This window comes from Salvelinus alpinus, chromosome 22 (genome assembly GCF_045679555.1).
Source record: "Salvelinus alpinus chromosome 22, SLU_Salpinus.1, whole genome shotgun sequence".
NCBI lineage: Eukaryota > Metazoa > Chordata > Actinopteri > Salmoniformes > Salmonidae > Salvelinus > Salvelinus alpinus.
The window spans coordinates 5,640,916-5,656,578 of record NC_092107.1 but is presented as its reverse complement, the minus strand read 5'-3'; the positions used below and the strand labels follow the sequence as shown (position 1 = coordinate 5,656,578).

Here is a 15,663-nt window from a genome sequence, read left to right as displayed (position 1 = left end):
AACATCTACTGCTTTCTCAGTCCGTATCTTGCGTCAATCAGTGTATTCCAGTTCAGAATAAAAATGATTGTGTGTATTTTAACAGGAACAGTTTTTGTTCCATCTTCATCTGTACTGTTACTTAGGGTTGCACTACCAGTAGTTAGTAAGATTGCTTTGGCTAAAGTTAGCTAGCTAGCTATTGGCTGTGTACAAGCGGATTGTTTGAAGAGAAACTCACATCGACGACTACGAGAGTTAGTACTCCCTTATTTCTGTTATAAAATGACAACAATGCCTTGCTAGCTGACTTACTTTCCACTGTCGAAGCACTGTTTCCTGGACCATTCTGCCTTGTTCTGAAAGAACTCCCTGGGTTTACCATCATGCTGTGGATGTTTGGTAAGGACCTGTCATTTTTCCGTTTTGAGAGACTCATTACTATGCACTTCCCTGCACAAAACACATTGTGGGCGCTCCTCGTTATTTCTCCACGTTTGTATTAAACCTAGAGAGAGAACTCGTCGCTGTATTTGCGTTTCATGACAATTGAACTGTCAGAACTTGTGGCTAGTATGAGTCCATTCGATGACAGCGGTGAGTGATGGCGAGTGGCAATTACAAGCCAGTGGCTGACAGCGCATCATCTGCTACTGAACAACAGCACTGTAGCGTGTGTGTACCGTAGTTACTGTATCTTCAAGAAAACTGCCTTAAAAATATCTGGTAAACCTTGAAGCACACGGCCATCTTCCACCCAATCGCGCAGCTGCCAAAATGAGCAGAGACACCGCTCCCAAGCAGAGAGCGCACTGAACACAGAGTGCAGTTGCACTTGCCAAAACCAGTAATTAATTAAATAATTATACATCTACTCTGACACGTCGCGACCCACCATTAACAGGTCTGCGACTCACTTTGGGTCGCGACCCATGCTTTAATAAAGGCTGGGGTAGAGGGTTAGGGCTCTAACTCAATACGGCTGGGGCTAATGAACAGAGGGAGGTTGCTTTCTTTCATTAGAGGTGAGAGAGCGTGTTGTGTCCCAAATGGCACCCTATTCTCTATATAGTGCACTACTGTTGAGTAGAGCCCTACGGCCCTGGTCAAAAATAATATAATAATATTCATGCAATTTACAAAAGTAGTGCACTATATAGGGAATAGCGTGCCATTTGGGACATTTTGTTTTATACACATGTACACTCCATGTCCCAGACCCTGGGATCTAATGTTACAGGGCTGAGAGGAGAGCAGAGACCAGGCTGTGGTTTAACAAGCCTGGTTAGGACTAATCTGAAGTGATGGCCAAATTGCGAACCAAATTGCGAACCAGATTTCTTAAAAACTCCAGGATCTGAATAGCTGTGTTCATTCTTGTTGTAATGTCTGAAATGATTGCAGAGCGTCCATTGTGATGTGTAGAAAAACATGTAGAAGCAAAAGCAAATAATTGATTTTATTAATATTTTTTATTATGAAATTTGCTAAAAATACTAGTCATCTGTATAGTGCAGTAGAGGTCAAGGATCCGTAACTTTTTTCTGAACCCAAGTGACAACAGTACACACACACACACTCTCCTGGGTGAATGTTTTGTCGGCAGCTTGGCATGGCGCTAGTCGCACCTCTCTCTTACCTCTCATCAACAGCACATTCTCCCCTTCTGTCAGTCTCACCCTTCAACCCTTCTCACCTCCTCAGCTACATCTTAATTACACTAAAATTAGGCCCTACAAATGGCATCCGCTGGCTGCCCCCATTGTGTGTGTGTGTGTGTGTGTAAGGGGGTGGGTCCGTGTTTTCAATTTCCTCCCCTAATGGGCCAGTAATGTCTGGGAGGGGTGGGCAGCAGGAGTGTTTCGGGAGAACAGCAGAGCCCTGGGACACTGACCTCACCAGACCCTAGAGGTCATGACTTTTGACCCTGGGAGCAGTGAGTAGCCGGCCCAGAGGGCTGGAGGGGGAGGGCCGCCGTGCAAGGGTTGGATTACCTCACTGTGTCTACTGCTGCTGTCACAAGACACACGCAGACTGCTGCCGGACGAGGTGATGTCAGAGAGATAGAGCTCTGAGTGAAAATACAGAGAGCGAGAGACACAGAGAGAAAGAGAGAGAGAGAGAGAGAGATACAGAGAAAGAGAGAGATACAGAGAAAGAGAAAGACAGCGAGAGAGAGAGAGACACAGAGAGGAGAGAGACACAGAGAGAGAGACACAAAGAGAGATACGGAAAGAGAGACAGTTTGGGAAATGAAGCTGTCAATTCTCAGTGACTTCTCACAATAACACCATTGATAAACCAAGACATGCCACCACAACGTGAGCTTATCAGGAAAGTGGTCGTCCTTTGTTGAAATTAAGACCAGTTCTCATGTTTCATAACATGATGTGAACTCTATGGCGTCTACCATCTAATTATATCATCATTTCAAATAGGAATGTTTTCATATACCTTTAAAAACTTCAGTGAAGTAAAATTTGATGTCAATATCTGAAAGTGTACACATCCTCTTTGGCATCCAAACCCATAATCTAGCTCACAATTACATTTTTCAACAATATAATGTGGGTATAATATCCTCCCATAGACCACATAGCAATTCCTTTTCCTTTGAATGGCCATACATATGACTTTTACATTAGGATGGCTGAGGAGTATTCTAGGGTTTTCATATTCCAATAAGTTGGAAAATTGTGGTGCTCCCTACGCCAGAGCTTGTATAGGAAGTGAAGAGGGTTTGGCTCAGGGCTCAATGCACTTTCTACCTCTTCCACACTGTTTGTTATTGCAATAGGGATTCGTGGTAGGATGGAACCCTTTAACATTCATAGTGTTTAACACACACACACCACAACTTCATACTAGTATTAAATATTAAAGGAATCTCTCTCTAGAATGATCAAATGGCAACGCTGGAAATGGTTTGCCAGATTGGGAAACCTGCCCCTCTCTATGTCAGCATCCCTGCTTTGTATATGATTGAGTTTCTCTCTTGGCACTGGCTCACATCAGATCTGCATTAGAGTTGCCAGTCTGTTACCAGCGCTGTGCGAAACAGCTCCGTTTATTTTCACAAGACCAACCCTGGACAGCCTCTGTGAACTCCTTAAAAATGCTTTTCCACCATTGAATTGAATAATCTAACGTTCTGTAGTAACACAATACTCACACCAGGCTTGTGTGTGTGTGTGCGCGTGTGTGTGTTTGATCAGCGCGAGGGGAAAGAGGGTCATCAATTCTTATTTAAAGTCTGTTACATGTGGCCAATTCATACAAATTAGAACAAACTGACCTGCATTTGCAATTCACTCTCAGTACAACGGATGTGGGGCTCTCTAAATTTCCCTGTGGCTCAATTTAAAAGAATGGAACATTTACAGAGAAGAAAATAAGAGTAAAAGCAACCTATTAGGTTAGGACATTCTCAGCTTCTTCAGCGGACATATATATGACAAGCATAGAACAGGCTTAAAATTCCAGAGAATATCTGAGAAAAATAAATAAAATGAAAATAAATATAAAAGAGGGAGGAGTGTATTCGTAAATATCAATAAACAAGTCTTCCGTCTCGGAAGCTTCCTGCTTTATTTGATTAAGCGGGGTGAAAAACAGAGCAGTCATGCTCCTTGCTTTTCTTCCTCTTCCCTTCCTCTGCAATCTTGGGCTCCTTAATGGGAATCTGAAGTTTAAGTGGAGCAGCCTGGCTAGCCCCGGCCTAACCTCCCCATCTGGAGGGGGACTTGCCAGCCTTGGGGCTACTTCCAACCCTTCCCAGCTGTTGAGTTTGGGCCCTTTTTGTTTTGGTGGACTTGAGAAAGCATATTTTAATAAATGATTACCATATCCTCCACCAGCTGCTGTCCCTGCTCTCTCCCACTCCCATCCCTGAATGGGGCATGGTTCTCATTTAGGGCCCCGGCCAGTGGCTCGCTGAGGGTCGTGACCCCGCCACTGTTAGCGCGCTAGTACAACAGCTCTGACAGTTTGCACGCTAGCACAACAGCTCTGACAGTTAGCATGCTAGCACAACAGCGCAATGTGTCAAAGATCTGGAGCAATTAACACACTAACAAGCAAAACAGGTCTGAGTAAATGACTGGGGCCGAGCTCCCTGCCATCTAGGACATCTATACAAGGCAATGTCAGAGGAAGGCACTAAAAATTGTCAAAGACTGCAGCCACCCAAGTCACAGACTGCTCTCTCTGCTACTAAAACGTCAAGCGGTCCTAATGAACCAACAGGACCCTGAACAGCTTCCACCCCCAAGCCATAAGACTACTAAATAGTTAACCAAATAGATACCCAAACTATCTGCATTGACCCTCTATGCACTAACCCTTTTGACTCATCACATATGCTGCTGCTACTTTTTATTATCTATCTGGTTGCCTAGTCACTTTATCCTCACCTATATGTACATGCAGTGCATTCAGAAAGTATTCACAACCCTTGAGCTTTGCATACCTGGATTGTACAATATTTAAATTCTTCAAGCTCTGTTAAGTTGGTTGTTGATCATTGCTAGAAACCCATTTTCAAGTCTTGCCATAGATTTTCAAGCAGATTTAAGTCAAAACTGTAACTAAACCACTCAGGAACAATAAATGCAGTCTTGGTAAGCAACTTCAGTATATATTTGGCCTTGTGTTTAAGGTTATTGTCCTGCTAAAAGGTGAATTTGTCTCCCAGTGTCTGTTGTAAAGCAGACCTAAGCAGGATTTTGCCTGTGTTTAGCTCTATTACGTTTACTTTTATCCTAAACTCCCTCGTCCTTGCAGATGACAAGCATACCCATAACATGATGCAGCCACAATCATATTTGAAAAAACGAAGAGTGGTACTCCGTGATGTGTTGTGTTTGCCCCAAACATAACACTTTTGTATTCAGGACAGAAAGTCAAATCAAATCAAAGGTTATTGGTCACATACACATGGTTAGCAGATGTTAATGTGAGTGTAGCCGAAATGCTTGTGCTTCTAGTTCCGACCGTGCAGTAATATCTAACAAGTAATCTAACAATTTCACAACAACTGCCTAATACACACAATTGTAAAGGAATTAATAAGAATATGTACATATAAATATATGGATGAGCGATGGCCGTGCAGCACAGGCAAGATGCAGTGGATGGTATAGAGTACAGTACAGTGGGGCAAAAAAGTATTTAGTCAGCCACCAATTGTGCAAGTTCTCCCACTTAAAAAGATGAGAGAGGCCTGTAATTTTCATCATAGGTACACTTCAACTATGACAGACAAAATGAGAAAAAAAATCCAGAAAATCACATTGTAGGATTTTTAATGAATTTATTTGCAAATTATGGTGGAAAATAAGTATTTGGTCAATAACAAAAGTTTATCTCAATACTTTGTTATATACCCTTTGTTGGCAATGACAGAGGTCAAACGTTTTCTGTAAGTCTTCACAAGGTTTTCACACACTGTTGCTGGTATTTTGGCCCATTCCTCCATGCAGATCTCCTCTAGAGCAGTGATGTTTTGGGGCTGTTGCTGGGCAACATGGACTTTCAACTCCCTCCAAAGATTTTCTATGGGGTTGAGATCTGGAGACTGGCTAGGCCACTCCAGGACCTTGAAATGCTTCTTACGAAGCCACTCCTTCGTTGCCCGGGCGGTGTGTTTGGGATCATTGTCATGCTGAAAGACCCAGCCACGTTTCATCTTCAATGCCCTTGCTGATGGAAGGAGGTTTTCACTCAAAATCTCACGATACATGGCCCCATTCATTCTTTCCTTTACACGGATCAGTCATCCTGGTCCCTTTGCAGAAAAACAGCCCCAAAGCATGATGTTTCCACCCCCATGCTTCACAGTAGGTATGGTGTTCTTTGGATGCAACTCAGCATTCTTTGTCCTCCAAACACGACGAGTTGAGTTTTTACCAAAATGTTCTATTTTGGTTTCATCTGACCATATGACATTCTCCCAATCTTCTTCTGGATCATCCAAATGCTTTTTAGCAAACTTCAGACGGGCCTGGACATGTACTGGCTTAAGCAGGGGGACACGTCTGGCACTGCAGGATTTGAGTCCCTGGCGGCGTAGCGTGTTACTGATGGTAGGCTTTGTTACTTTGGTCCCAGCTCTCTGCAGGTCATTCACTAGGTCCCCCCGTGTGGTTCTGGGATTTTTGCTCACCGTTCTTGTGATCATTTTGACCCCACGGGGTGAGATCTTGCGTGGAGCCCCAGATCGAGGGAGATTATCAGTGGTCTTGTATGTCTTCCATTTCCTAATAATTGCTCCCACAGTTGATTTCTTCAAACCAAGCTGCTTACCTATTGCAGATTCAGTCTTCCAAGCCTGGTGCAGGTCTACAATTGTGTTTCTGGTGTCCTTTGACAGCTCTTTGGTCTTGGCCATAGTGGGGTTTGGAGTGTGACTGTTTGAGGTTGTGGACAGGTGTATTTTATACTGATAACAAGTTCAAACAGGTGCCATTAATACAGGTAACGAGGGGAGGACAGAGGAGCCTCTTAAAGAAGAAGTTACAGGTCTGTGAGAGCCAGAAATCTTGCTTGTTTGTAGGTGACCAAATACTTATTTTCCACCATAATTTGCAAATAAATTCATTAAAAATCCTACAATGTGATTTTCTGGATTTTTTTTCTCATTTTGTCTGTCATAGTTGAAGTGTACCTATGATGAAAATTACAGGCCTCTCTCATCTTTTTAAGTGGGAGAACTTGCACAATTGGTGGCTGACTAAATACTTTTTTGCCCCACTGTATATACATATAAGATGAGTAATGTAGGGTATGTAAACATTATATAAAGTAGCATTGTTTAAAGTGACTAGTGATACATTTATTACATCCAATTTTTTATTATTAAAGTGGCTGGAGATTTGAGTCAGTATGTTGGCAGCAGCCACTAACAATGTTAGTGATGGCTGTTTAACAGTCTGATGGCCTTGAGATATAAGCTGTTTTTCAGTCTCTCGGTCCCAGCTTTGATGCACCTGTACTGACCTCGCCTTCTGGATGATAACGGGGTGAACAAGGCAGTGGCTTGGGTGGTTGCTGTCCTTGATGATCATTTTGGCCTTCCTGTGACATCGGGTGGTGTAGGTGTCCTGGAGGGCAGGTAGTTTGCCCACGGGGATGCGTTATGCAGACCTCACTACCCTCTGGAGAGCCTTAAGGTTGTGGGCGGAGCAGTTGCCGTACCAGGCGGTCATACAGCCCGACAGGATGCTCTGTAAAAGTTTGAGTGTTTTCGAAGACAAGCCACATTTCTTCAGCCTCCTGAGGTTGAAGAGGCATTGTTGCGCCTTCTTCACCACGCTGTCTGTTTGGGTGGACCATTTCAGTTTGTCCGTGATGTGTATGCTGAGGAACTTTCCACCTTCTCCACTACTGTCCCGTCAATGTGGACAGGGGGAGCTCCCTCTGCTGTTTCCTGAAGTCCACGATCATCTCCTTTGTTTTGTTGACGTTGAGTGTGAGGTTATTTTCCAAATTAATGTTACTCATTATGTATTTATTCCTTGTGTTATAATTTTTTTCTATATTTTTCACTCTGCATTGTTGGGAAGTAAGCATTTCACTGTTAGTCTACACATGTTTTATTTCAGTGTTAGCATGCTAGCACAACATCCTAACAGCTCTGTGTGCTAAATGCTTGGAGCTGTTCGCACGCTAGCACAACTGAACAGGTCTATGTGTTAGAGGCTGTAAGCATTTTAGCTCAACACCCCAACAGCTCTATGTATTAATGGATTGGAGCAGTTAGCATGTTAGCCCAAAAGGTCTGTGTTAAAGCCTAGCGAGATGAGACACTAGCTAGCTCAACAGCTTTAAGAGCTGTTAGCACGCTAGCTAGCCAAACATAACAAAGAGAGACAGGAAGATAGGAGAAGAGTAAGAGAGACACCTTGGCTGACTTCTTAGTAAAACGTTTAAACCCCCAGAAACCCTCCTGAAATCCCCCTGCATGTGAAAAGGGGCTGGCCAGGCACCGGGGTGTTGATGAAAAATGGACCAGGCCTTGTTAGCGCGGAGGTGGGTGGTGGTGCCAGCACACGGCGGGCAGGGAGGGATGGAGGGGGCAGCATGTGTGTGCTGCTGCATTATGTATGAGGGACTGTCTGTTGGATTATTCACAAGGCCAGAGACTCCTCAGGTGAGGGCAACGCAGCACCACAGCCAAACAGGCCTGTTCTTTCTTAGTGTGTGTGTGTGTGTGTGCAGACTTTTTCACAGCTGGCTGGTGGACACTTAAACACCCATACACACACCTTCTTAACCATCATATTGTAGTAGGCACATGCAAGATGTATATGCACAGAGAAAAATACCAAGCATAGCTACATACACAAGCTCACACACCCCGCACGGTGCTTTGTGCTGTCGACACTTTCCCTCTCCCAACCTCCCGTTGCACCCCTGTGTCCGACAGAGACACACAGCTCGTTTCCCTGCTCTGCCTGGTAATTGCACAGTAATACTTCATTATGGCAGGCTGTAATTTGGGACCAAACACTTCAAAGCAGCAACAACCTCTTCACGGGTGGCCACGGTTACTGTAAGTCCACCCAACGGCCGTTCTGTTTGGACTGCTATTGTTTTTGGCTTACCGGAACCTTCCAAAATACACACAGAACGGCAATCACAGCGTATTTCTGCGTTATAATTGTGGTGCTGATTACAAAGTATAGGATAAATGGCTGAAATTGGGGCCGGCTGGAGAGCCAAAGAGAACACACAGTAGAACTAACAGTGAACATGAGAGAGACTTCTAGTCAGACACTGCGGAGAAGCTGAAACTTCTTGGTAGTCAGTTGTTGACCTGGGGTGTGTTCAGGAGGACTAAACGTTCAGAGGTGTTGCAAAACACACTTTGAAGATCAATGAGTTGCATTCAAGGATTAATGTTCGGGATGTTATGGTATTGACAGATACCCCCAGGGCAGTGGAGTGTGAGGAGGGCAGTGTGTATAATGTGTGTGTTGCATGTCTACAGTATGGAGTGAGAGATGTGGCGATGTAGGGTAGAAGACAGAGAGAGGATGACCTATGGACTACGGACTCACTGGGCACAACAGAATCACATGCTGCTTATTTGGGTTGGAGGTTGGAGACATTCAGTATCCAGGTCAGGAGACACGGTTCACACTCAGACTTAGCTGTGTTCACTCACGGCTTACTCAGACTTAGCTGTGTTCACTCACGGCTTACTCAGACTTAGCTGTGTTCACTCACGGCTTACTCAGACTTAGCTGTGTTCACTCACGGCTTACTCAGACTTAGCTGTGTTCACTCAGGGTTTACTCAGACTTAGCTGTGTTCACTCACGGCTTACTCAGGCTTAGCTGTGTTCACTCAGGGCTTACTCAGACTTAGCTGTGTTCACTCAGGGTTTACTCAGACTTAGCTGTGTTCACTCAGGGCTTACTCAGACTTAGCTGTGTTCACTCAGGGCTTACTCAGACTTAGCTGTGTTCACTCAGGGTTTACTCAGACTTAGCTGTGTTCACTCAGGGCTTACTCAGATTTTAGCTGTGTTCACTCAGGGCTTACTCAGACTTAGCTGTGTTCACTCAGGGCTTACTCAGACTTAGCTGTGTTCACTCAGACTTAGCTGTGTTCACTCAGGGCTTACTCAGACTTAGCTGTGTTCACTCAGGGCTTACTCAGACTTAGCTGTGTTCACTCAGGGCTTACTCAGGCTTAGCCATTTGGTTTTTACCCCCAAATTAAACAGCTTTATTCATTTGTTAGGGTCAGTAGTTTACTAGGAGAATGCAGTAAAGTGTGTGGAGATACACAACAGAGGAGTACATGAAGGCCCAATCTGTGAGGGAAGTCAGAAAAGGTGTAGCCTACACACTGATGGAATACAATGTCTACCTCATAGGCTGGCTGTATAGTGTTAAGAGTGTAGAACAGGGTGTGCAGTACTAACCGTAGGGCAAGACCTGTGAGTCCAGAAATAATTATAGAGTTGAAAGAAAGCCCTGCCACCTCCCCTTCATCCCTCAGTATAAATAATTTAACACACACGGTCACACATCACACTCTAGCACAACCACTAACACACACTCTGCTCCTGGCTCTCCTTGTTGTGTTCATTATACACACACGGTCACACACACACGGTCACACACACAGAGCCAAGGGGCTACACCATGCAAGGATGTCTCTCTCTCGCCCACAACACACACACAACACACACACACACACACACACACACACACACACACACACACACACACACACACAGTTATGGTGTCACGCTCAGATGAGCTGGTGTTTCTCTAACCACATCACAACTGAAAGGAGCAGTCGCGCGTGAATGTACAGTACCAGTCTAAAGTTTGGACACACCTACTCATTCAAGGGTTTTTCTTTATTTGTACTATTTTCTACATTGTAGAATGATAGTGAAGACATCAAAACTATATAATAACAGATCATGTAGTAACCAAAAAAAACAATGAAAATATAGATTCTTCAAAGTAGCCATCCTTTGCTTTGATGACAGCTTTGCACACTCTTGGCATTCTCTCAACCAGCTTCATGAGGAATGATTTAACAACAGTCTTGAAGGAGTTCCCACATATGCTGAGCAACTGTTGGCTGCTTTTCCTTCACTTTGCGGTCCAACTCATCCCAAACCATCTTAATTGGTCAGGTGATTGTGGAGGCCAGGTCATCTGATGCAGCACTCCATCACTCTCCTTAGTCAAATAGGACTTACACAGCCTGGAGGTGTGTTGGGTCATTGTCCTGTTGAAAAAGCAATGATAGTCCCACTAAGCAGAAACCAGATGGGATGGTGTGTCACTGCAGAATGCTGTGGTAGCCATGCTAGTTAAGTGTGCCTTGAATTTTAAATAAATCAATCACAGACATTGTCACCAGCAAAGCACCCCCATACCATCACACCTCCTCCTCCATGCTTCACGGTGGGAAATACACATGCGGAGATCATCCATTTACCTACTCTGCGTCTCACAAAGAAATGGCAGTTGGAACCAAAAATCTCAAATTTGGACTCACCGGTCTAATGACCATTGCCCGTGTTTCTTGGCCCAAGCAAGTATTTTCTTATTGATGTCCTTTAGTAGTGGTTTCTTTGCAGCAATTCGACCATGAAGGCCTGATTCACGCAGTCTCCTCTGAACAGTTGATGTTGAGATGTGTCTGTTGCATGAATTCTGTGAAGCATTTATTTGGGCTGCAATCTGAGGTGCAGTTAACTCTAATGAACTTATCCTCTGCAGCAGGTGGCAACTCTGGGTCTTCCTTTCCTGTGGTGCTCCTTATGAGAGCCAGTTTCATCATAGTGCTTGATGGTTTTTGCGACTGCACTTTCAAAGTTCTTGAAATGTTCTGCATTGACTGACCTTCATGTCTTAAAGTAATGGATTGTCGTTTCTCTTTGCTCATTTCAGCTGTTCTTGCCATAATATGGACTTCGTCTTTTACCAAATAGGGCTATCTTCTGTATACCACCCCTACCTTGTCACAACACAACTGGCTCAAACGCATTAAGAAGGAAAGAAATTCCACAAATTAACAAGTCACACCTGTTAATTGAAATGCATTCCAGGTGACTACCTCATGAAGCTGGTTGAGAGAATGCCAAGAGTGTGCAAAGCTGTCAAGGTGGCTACTTTGAAGAATCTCAAATATAAAATGTATTTTGATTTGTGTAACACTTTTGTGGTTACTACATGATTCCATATGTGTTATTTCATAGTTTTGATGTCTTCACTATTATTCTACAATGTAGAAAATAGTAAAAATAAAGAAACTCTGGAATGAGTAGGTGTTCTAAAACTTTGACTGGTACTGTACGTGTGTGTGTGTGTGTGTGTGTGTGTGTGTGTGTGTGTGTGTGTGTGTGTGTGAAAGTATACAGGTATTCATCTGTGCGTGTGCGTGCGTAGGAAAGTATACAGGTATTCATCTGTGCGTGTGTGTATGTGCGCGTGTGTGTAGGAAAGTATATGGGTATTCATCTGTGCGTGTGTGTGCGCGCACGTGTGTGTGTAGGAAAGTATACAGGTATTCATATTTGCGTGTGTGTGTGTGTAGGAAAGTATACAGGTATTCATCTGTGCGTGTGTGTGTGCGCACGCGTGTGTGTAGGAAAGTATACAGGTATTCATCTCTGCTTGTGTGTGTGCGTGTTTGCGTGCGTGCGTGTGTTTGCGCGTGTGTGTAGGAAAGTATACAGGTATTCATATTTGCGTGTGTGTGTGTGTAGGAAAGTATACAGGTATTCATCTGTGCGTGTGTGTGTGTGCGTGTTTGTGTGTGCGTGTTTGTGTGTGCGTGTTTGCGTGCGTGCGTGCGTGCGTGTGTGTGTGTGTGTGCGTAGGAAAGTATACAGGTATTCATCTGTGCGTGTGTGTGCGTGTGCGTAGGAAAGTATACAGGTGCGTGTGGGCCACAAACGTGAGACAGACAGACTTCACCTTAGGCTTTGACTTTAATGTCTCTACAGGCAGTCAACATTAAAGCAACACTGACCATGTCCATACATTATACAGTCCATCAATGTCTGTATAGTTTTATAACGTCATCATGTAATGTAAACAATGCAACCATGTTACTGTACAGCAATATAACGTTAATGTGCATACAGCACAGGACAACACGGAAATGTTACAAATATCACATATATGGAAAAATATCCTAAATAGATTAGAATGTTTACAGCGACAGCCAAAATAAAATCCCTCCTGGTCGGGGTATGAGCGGCTTAGCTAGTGAATATCTCTAGGATTAACACATTAACCACAGGACAGGAGTGATTGAGTTATACACCTGGCTATCCACCGAGTGTACAAAACATTGTGAACACCTGCTCTTTCCATAACATACTGTAGACCGAAAGCTATGATCCCTTATTAATCACTTGTTAAACCCACTTCAATCAGTGTAGATGAAGGGGATTTTTATGCCTTGAGGCATAGATTGGTATGTGTGCCATTCAGAAGGTGAATGGGCAAGACAAAAGTTGTAATTGCCTTTGAACGGGGTTTGGTAGTAAGTGCCAGGCGCACCGGTTTGAGTGTGTCAAGAACTGTAATGCTGCTTAGTTTTTCACAGTTTCCCGTGTGTATCAAGAATGATCCACCACCCAAAGGACATCCATCCAACTTGACAACTGTGGGAAGCATTGGAGTGGGCCAGCATCCCTGTGGAACACCTGACACCTTGCACAGTCCATGCCCCGACAAAATATTCTGAAGTTGTTCCTAATGTTTTGTACACTGTGTAGTGTTGGAGGGGAGGGGGGTATATTTTGACAGATGGAGGAGAGAGCTACTCTTACACATAGGTCATCTTCACATAGCCCTGGCGTTCATGTGCACTACTAACCGCCTTTGGTCAAAAAGAAAATAAAAACACACGTTCTGCTCATAAGCCATACTATACAATATGAGCCTTGTTCCCAGCCCCTAAGGGCGAATGCTGTTCAGTGTTCACTGTGCCTACCCATATGTAGCAATACAACACATCCAGCACACAATGAGAGAGGCAGCTGGGGCCACTTTCACTCAGTTTACAGCTGCAGGCTGATAGTACCCTAACACTGCTCTGACCTGGCGGCCATTTTGGGGTCAATCTCTGAGCTGACATGGAGTCGACACTCTCTATAGGCTCCTGAAAACAACTTTGGACTGCTGCGATCGGAGTGCTTTTTTACAGTGGGGTTCGCAGGGTCTCTTCTAGTGGTCCTACCCTCATGGTAGACAGACAGACAGACAGACAGACAGACAGACAGACAGACAGACAGACAGACAGACAGACAGACAGACAGACAGACAGACAGACAGACAGACAGACAGACAGACGTCCTCTGTACTCTACGGAACCACCCAGCGCTGGCCCGTGGTCCTCTCCTCCATCTCTCCTCTCGCCTTTCCTCTTCACTCCCTCACAATGATGGCAAATCAATAAAGGAAGTGGAGGGAGGAGATGGTGGAATGTAAATGCATGCTTTAGAACATAAAAGCAGAGCAAAATACAAAGAAATGACAAATAAATATAAATATGGGCAGAACGGGCCTCCTTCAGGATATACCTGCAGAAAACAAAACACAAACAAAAAAACAGTGTCGTTTTAAATGTATTTTCCATCTGTTTTTTTTTTTACCCAGCATGCAAATCCATTCCATCATAATACTGAGCTACTGTTTTCGGAGGGGGCGGTATGATCGAGAGTGATGGGTACATGCATCCTATCAGAAGCCTACTAGATAGTCTGGACACGCCTCTTTTGTGTATCCTAGGCCGGGCACACCTTTTACTGTTTCCAAGCCAAGTGAAAAAGAAAACAGTTTTTTTTTTGGGTTCTTCTAAATGACCCATTCGGCTGGCAATGGTGCCTTCTGAATAAGATAGAAAAGGCACAGAGGAACCTGCTCTGAACCAGGAATAATAGAACATGTACCAGAGAGTCAAACTACACACACAAAGGAAGCACAAATACACAATTTTTCCTTGGCTCTGACTGGCATCAGGGTAACGGTTATATCAGGTCATAGCAGTAATGACTCAAAATTCAAATGCGAATTTAGTACAGTATTCATGTGTTTAAGTTTGTGTGTTGGACTGGATAAACGCTCATGTATGACTGGTTGTGTCGCTGAGTAATGCAAAATTGTTAGTGTGTGTGTGTGTTGCAAGTAGTGGTCTGTGCTGCCTGTCTGTCAGTGGTCTAATTGTGAGAAGGTTCTGTGTGTGTGTGTGTGTGTGTGTGTGTGTGTGTGTGTGTGTGTGTGTGTGTGTGTGTGTGTGTGTGTGTGTGTGTACAGGCCTGTATGGATAATGAGTGCAGTGTGCAGCAGAGCTCAGATTTGCCCATCTTAACTCAATTAAAATGAAATAAGGGAGCAGCAGCTGACCCCCACGTGAACTACTGCTCTGCTCCCATCTCTCCTCTCCTCAGATGAGTCTGTCTCTCTGTCTGTCTGCTCATTAATCACGCTCCCAAACTAGCAACCCAACCTACCACCCACAAGCACCGCCTGAATGTGAGAAAGAGATGAGGTGTGTATGGCATGTCTGGCTGATCTTTAAACATACACATTAATGGTCACATATACCAAACACAGACACACAAATCAACAGTCAGGTTTGGGATCAGTTCCATTTCAATTCCAGTCAATTCAGGACATATACTGAAATTCCAATTCTTTTTCAATTAGGAATATTAGAAATTTGGAATTACTTTCTGAATTGACTGGAATTGACCACAATCCTGCTGAGTCTCCTTCACATCAGCTACGCAAAGAGTAGTGTTTCACTGAGCAGTTATATTAGCTTAAAGTTCAACGTTACTTCTCCTCTTTCTCGCTCTGTCTTTCTCACACTACCAGCTGACAGTCACACAGCAGCCCAGTGTGTGTGTCTCTGTGTGTGTGTGTGTGTGTGTGTGTCTGTGTCTCTGTGACTGCCTGGGGTGAGAGAGCCATTATCACGCCACTGAGGAAGAGAGGAAGAAAAGGGGGGGTACACAGGAAGTGGGGCGGCAGCAATGTGCACTGACCATTAACAGAGGAAGAGGACGTGTGTGTGTGTGTGTGTGTGTGTGTGTGTGTGTGTGTGTGTGTGAGTGAGTGAGTGAGTGAGTGAGTGAGTGAGTGAGTGAGTGAGTGAGTGAGTGAGTGAGTGAGTGTGAGAGAAAGGCCAGGTTAT

General features: G+C 44.2%; 1 protein-coding gene across 5 annotated transcripts in view; it reads right to left on the bottom strand.

The window, feature by feature from the left end:
- The window catches only part of LOC139548865 (BCAS3 microtubule associated cell migration factor-like), a 325,394-nt gene that overhangs the window by 126,071 nt on the left and 183,660 nt on the right, over positions 1-15,663 (bottom strand). The window contains exon 24 of one of the 5 annotated variants that reach the window (XM_071358769.1): positions 12,427-14,047. The exons of the other annotated variants lie outside the window; for them this stretch is intronic. Coding sequence (XP_071214870.1) covers positions 14,037-14,047 — 11 coding nt within the window. The 3' untranslated portion in view covers positions 12,427-14,036. Of the gene's footprint in view, positions 1-12,426; positions 14,048-15,663 lie in introns of those variants that run through there. 5 annotated transcript variants of the gene reach the window in all.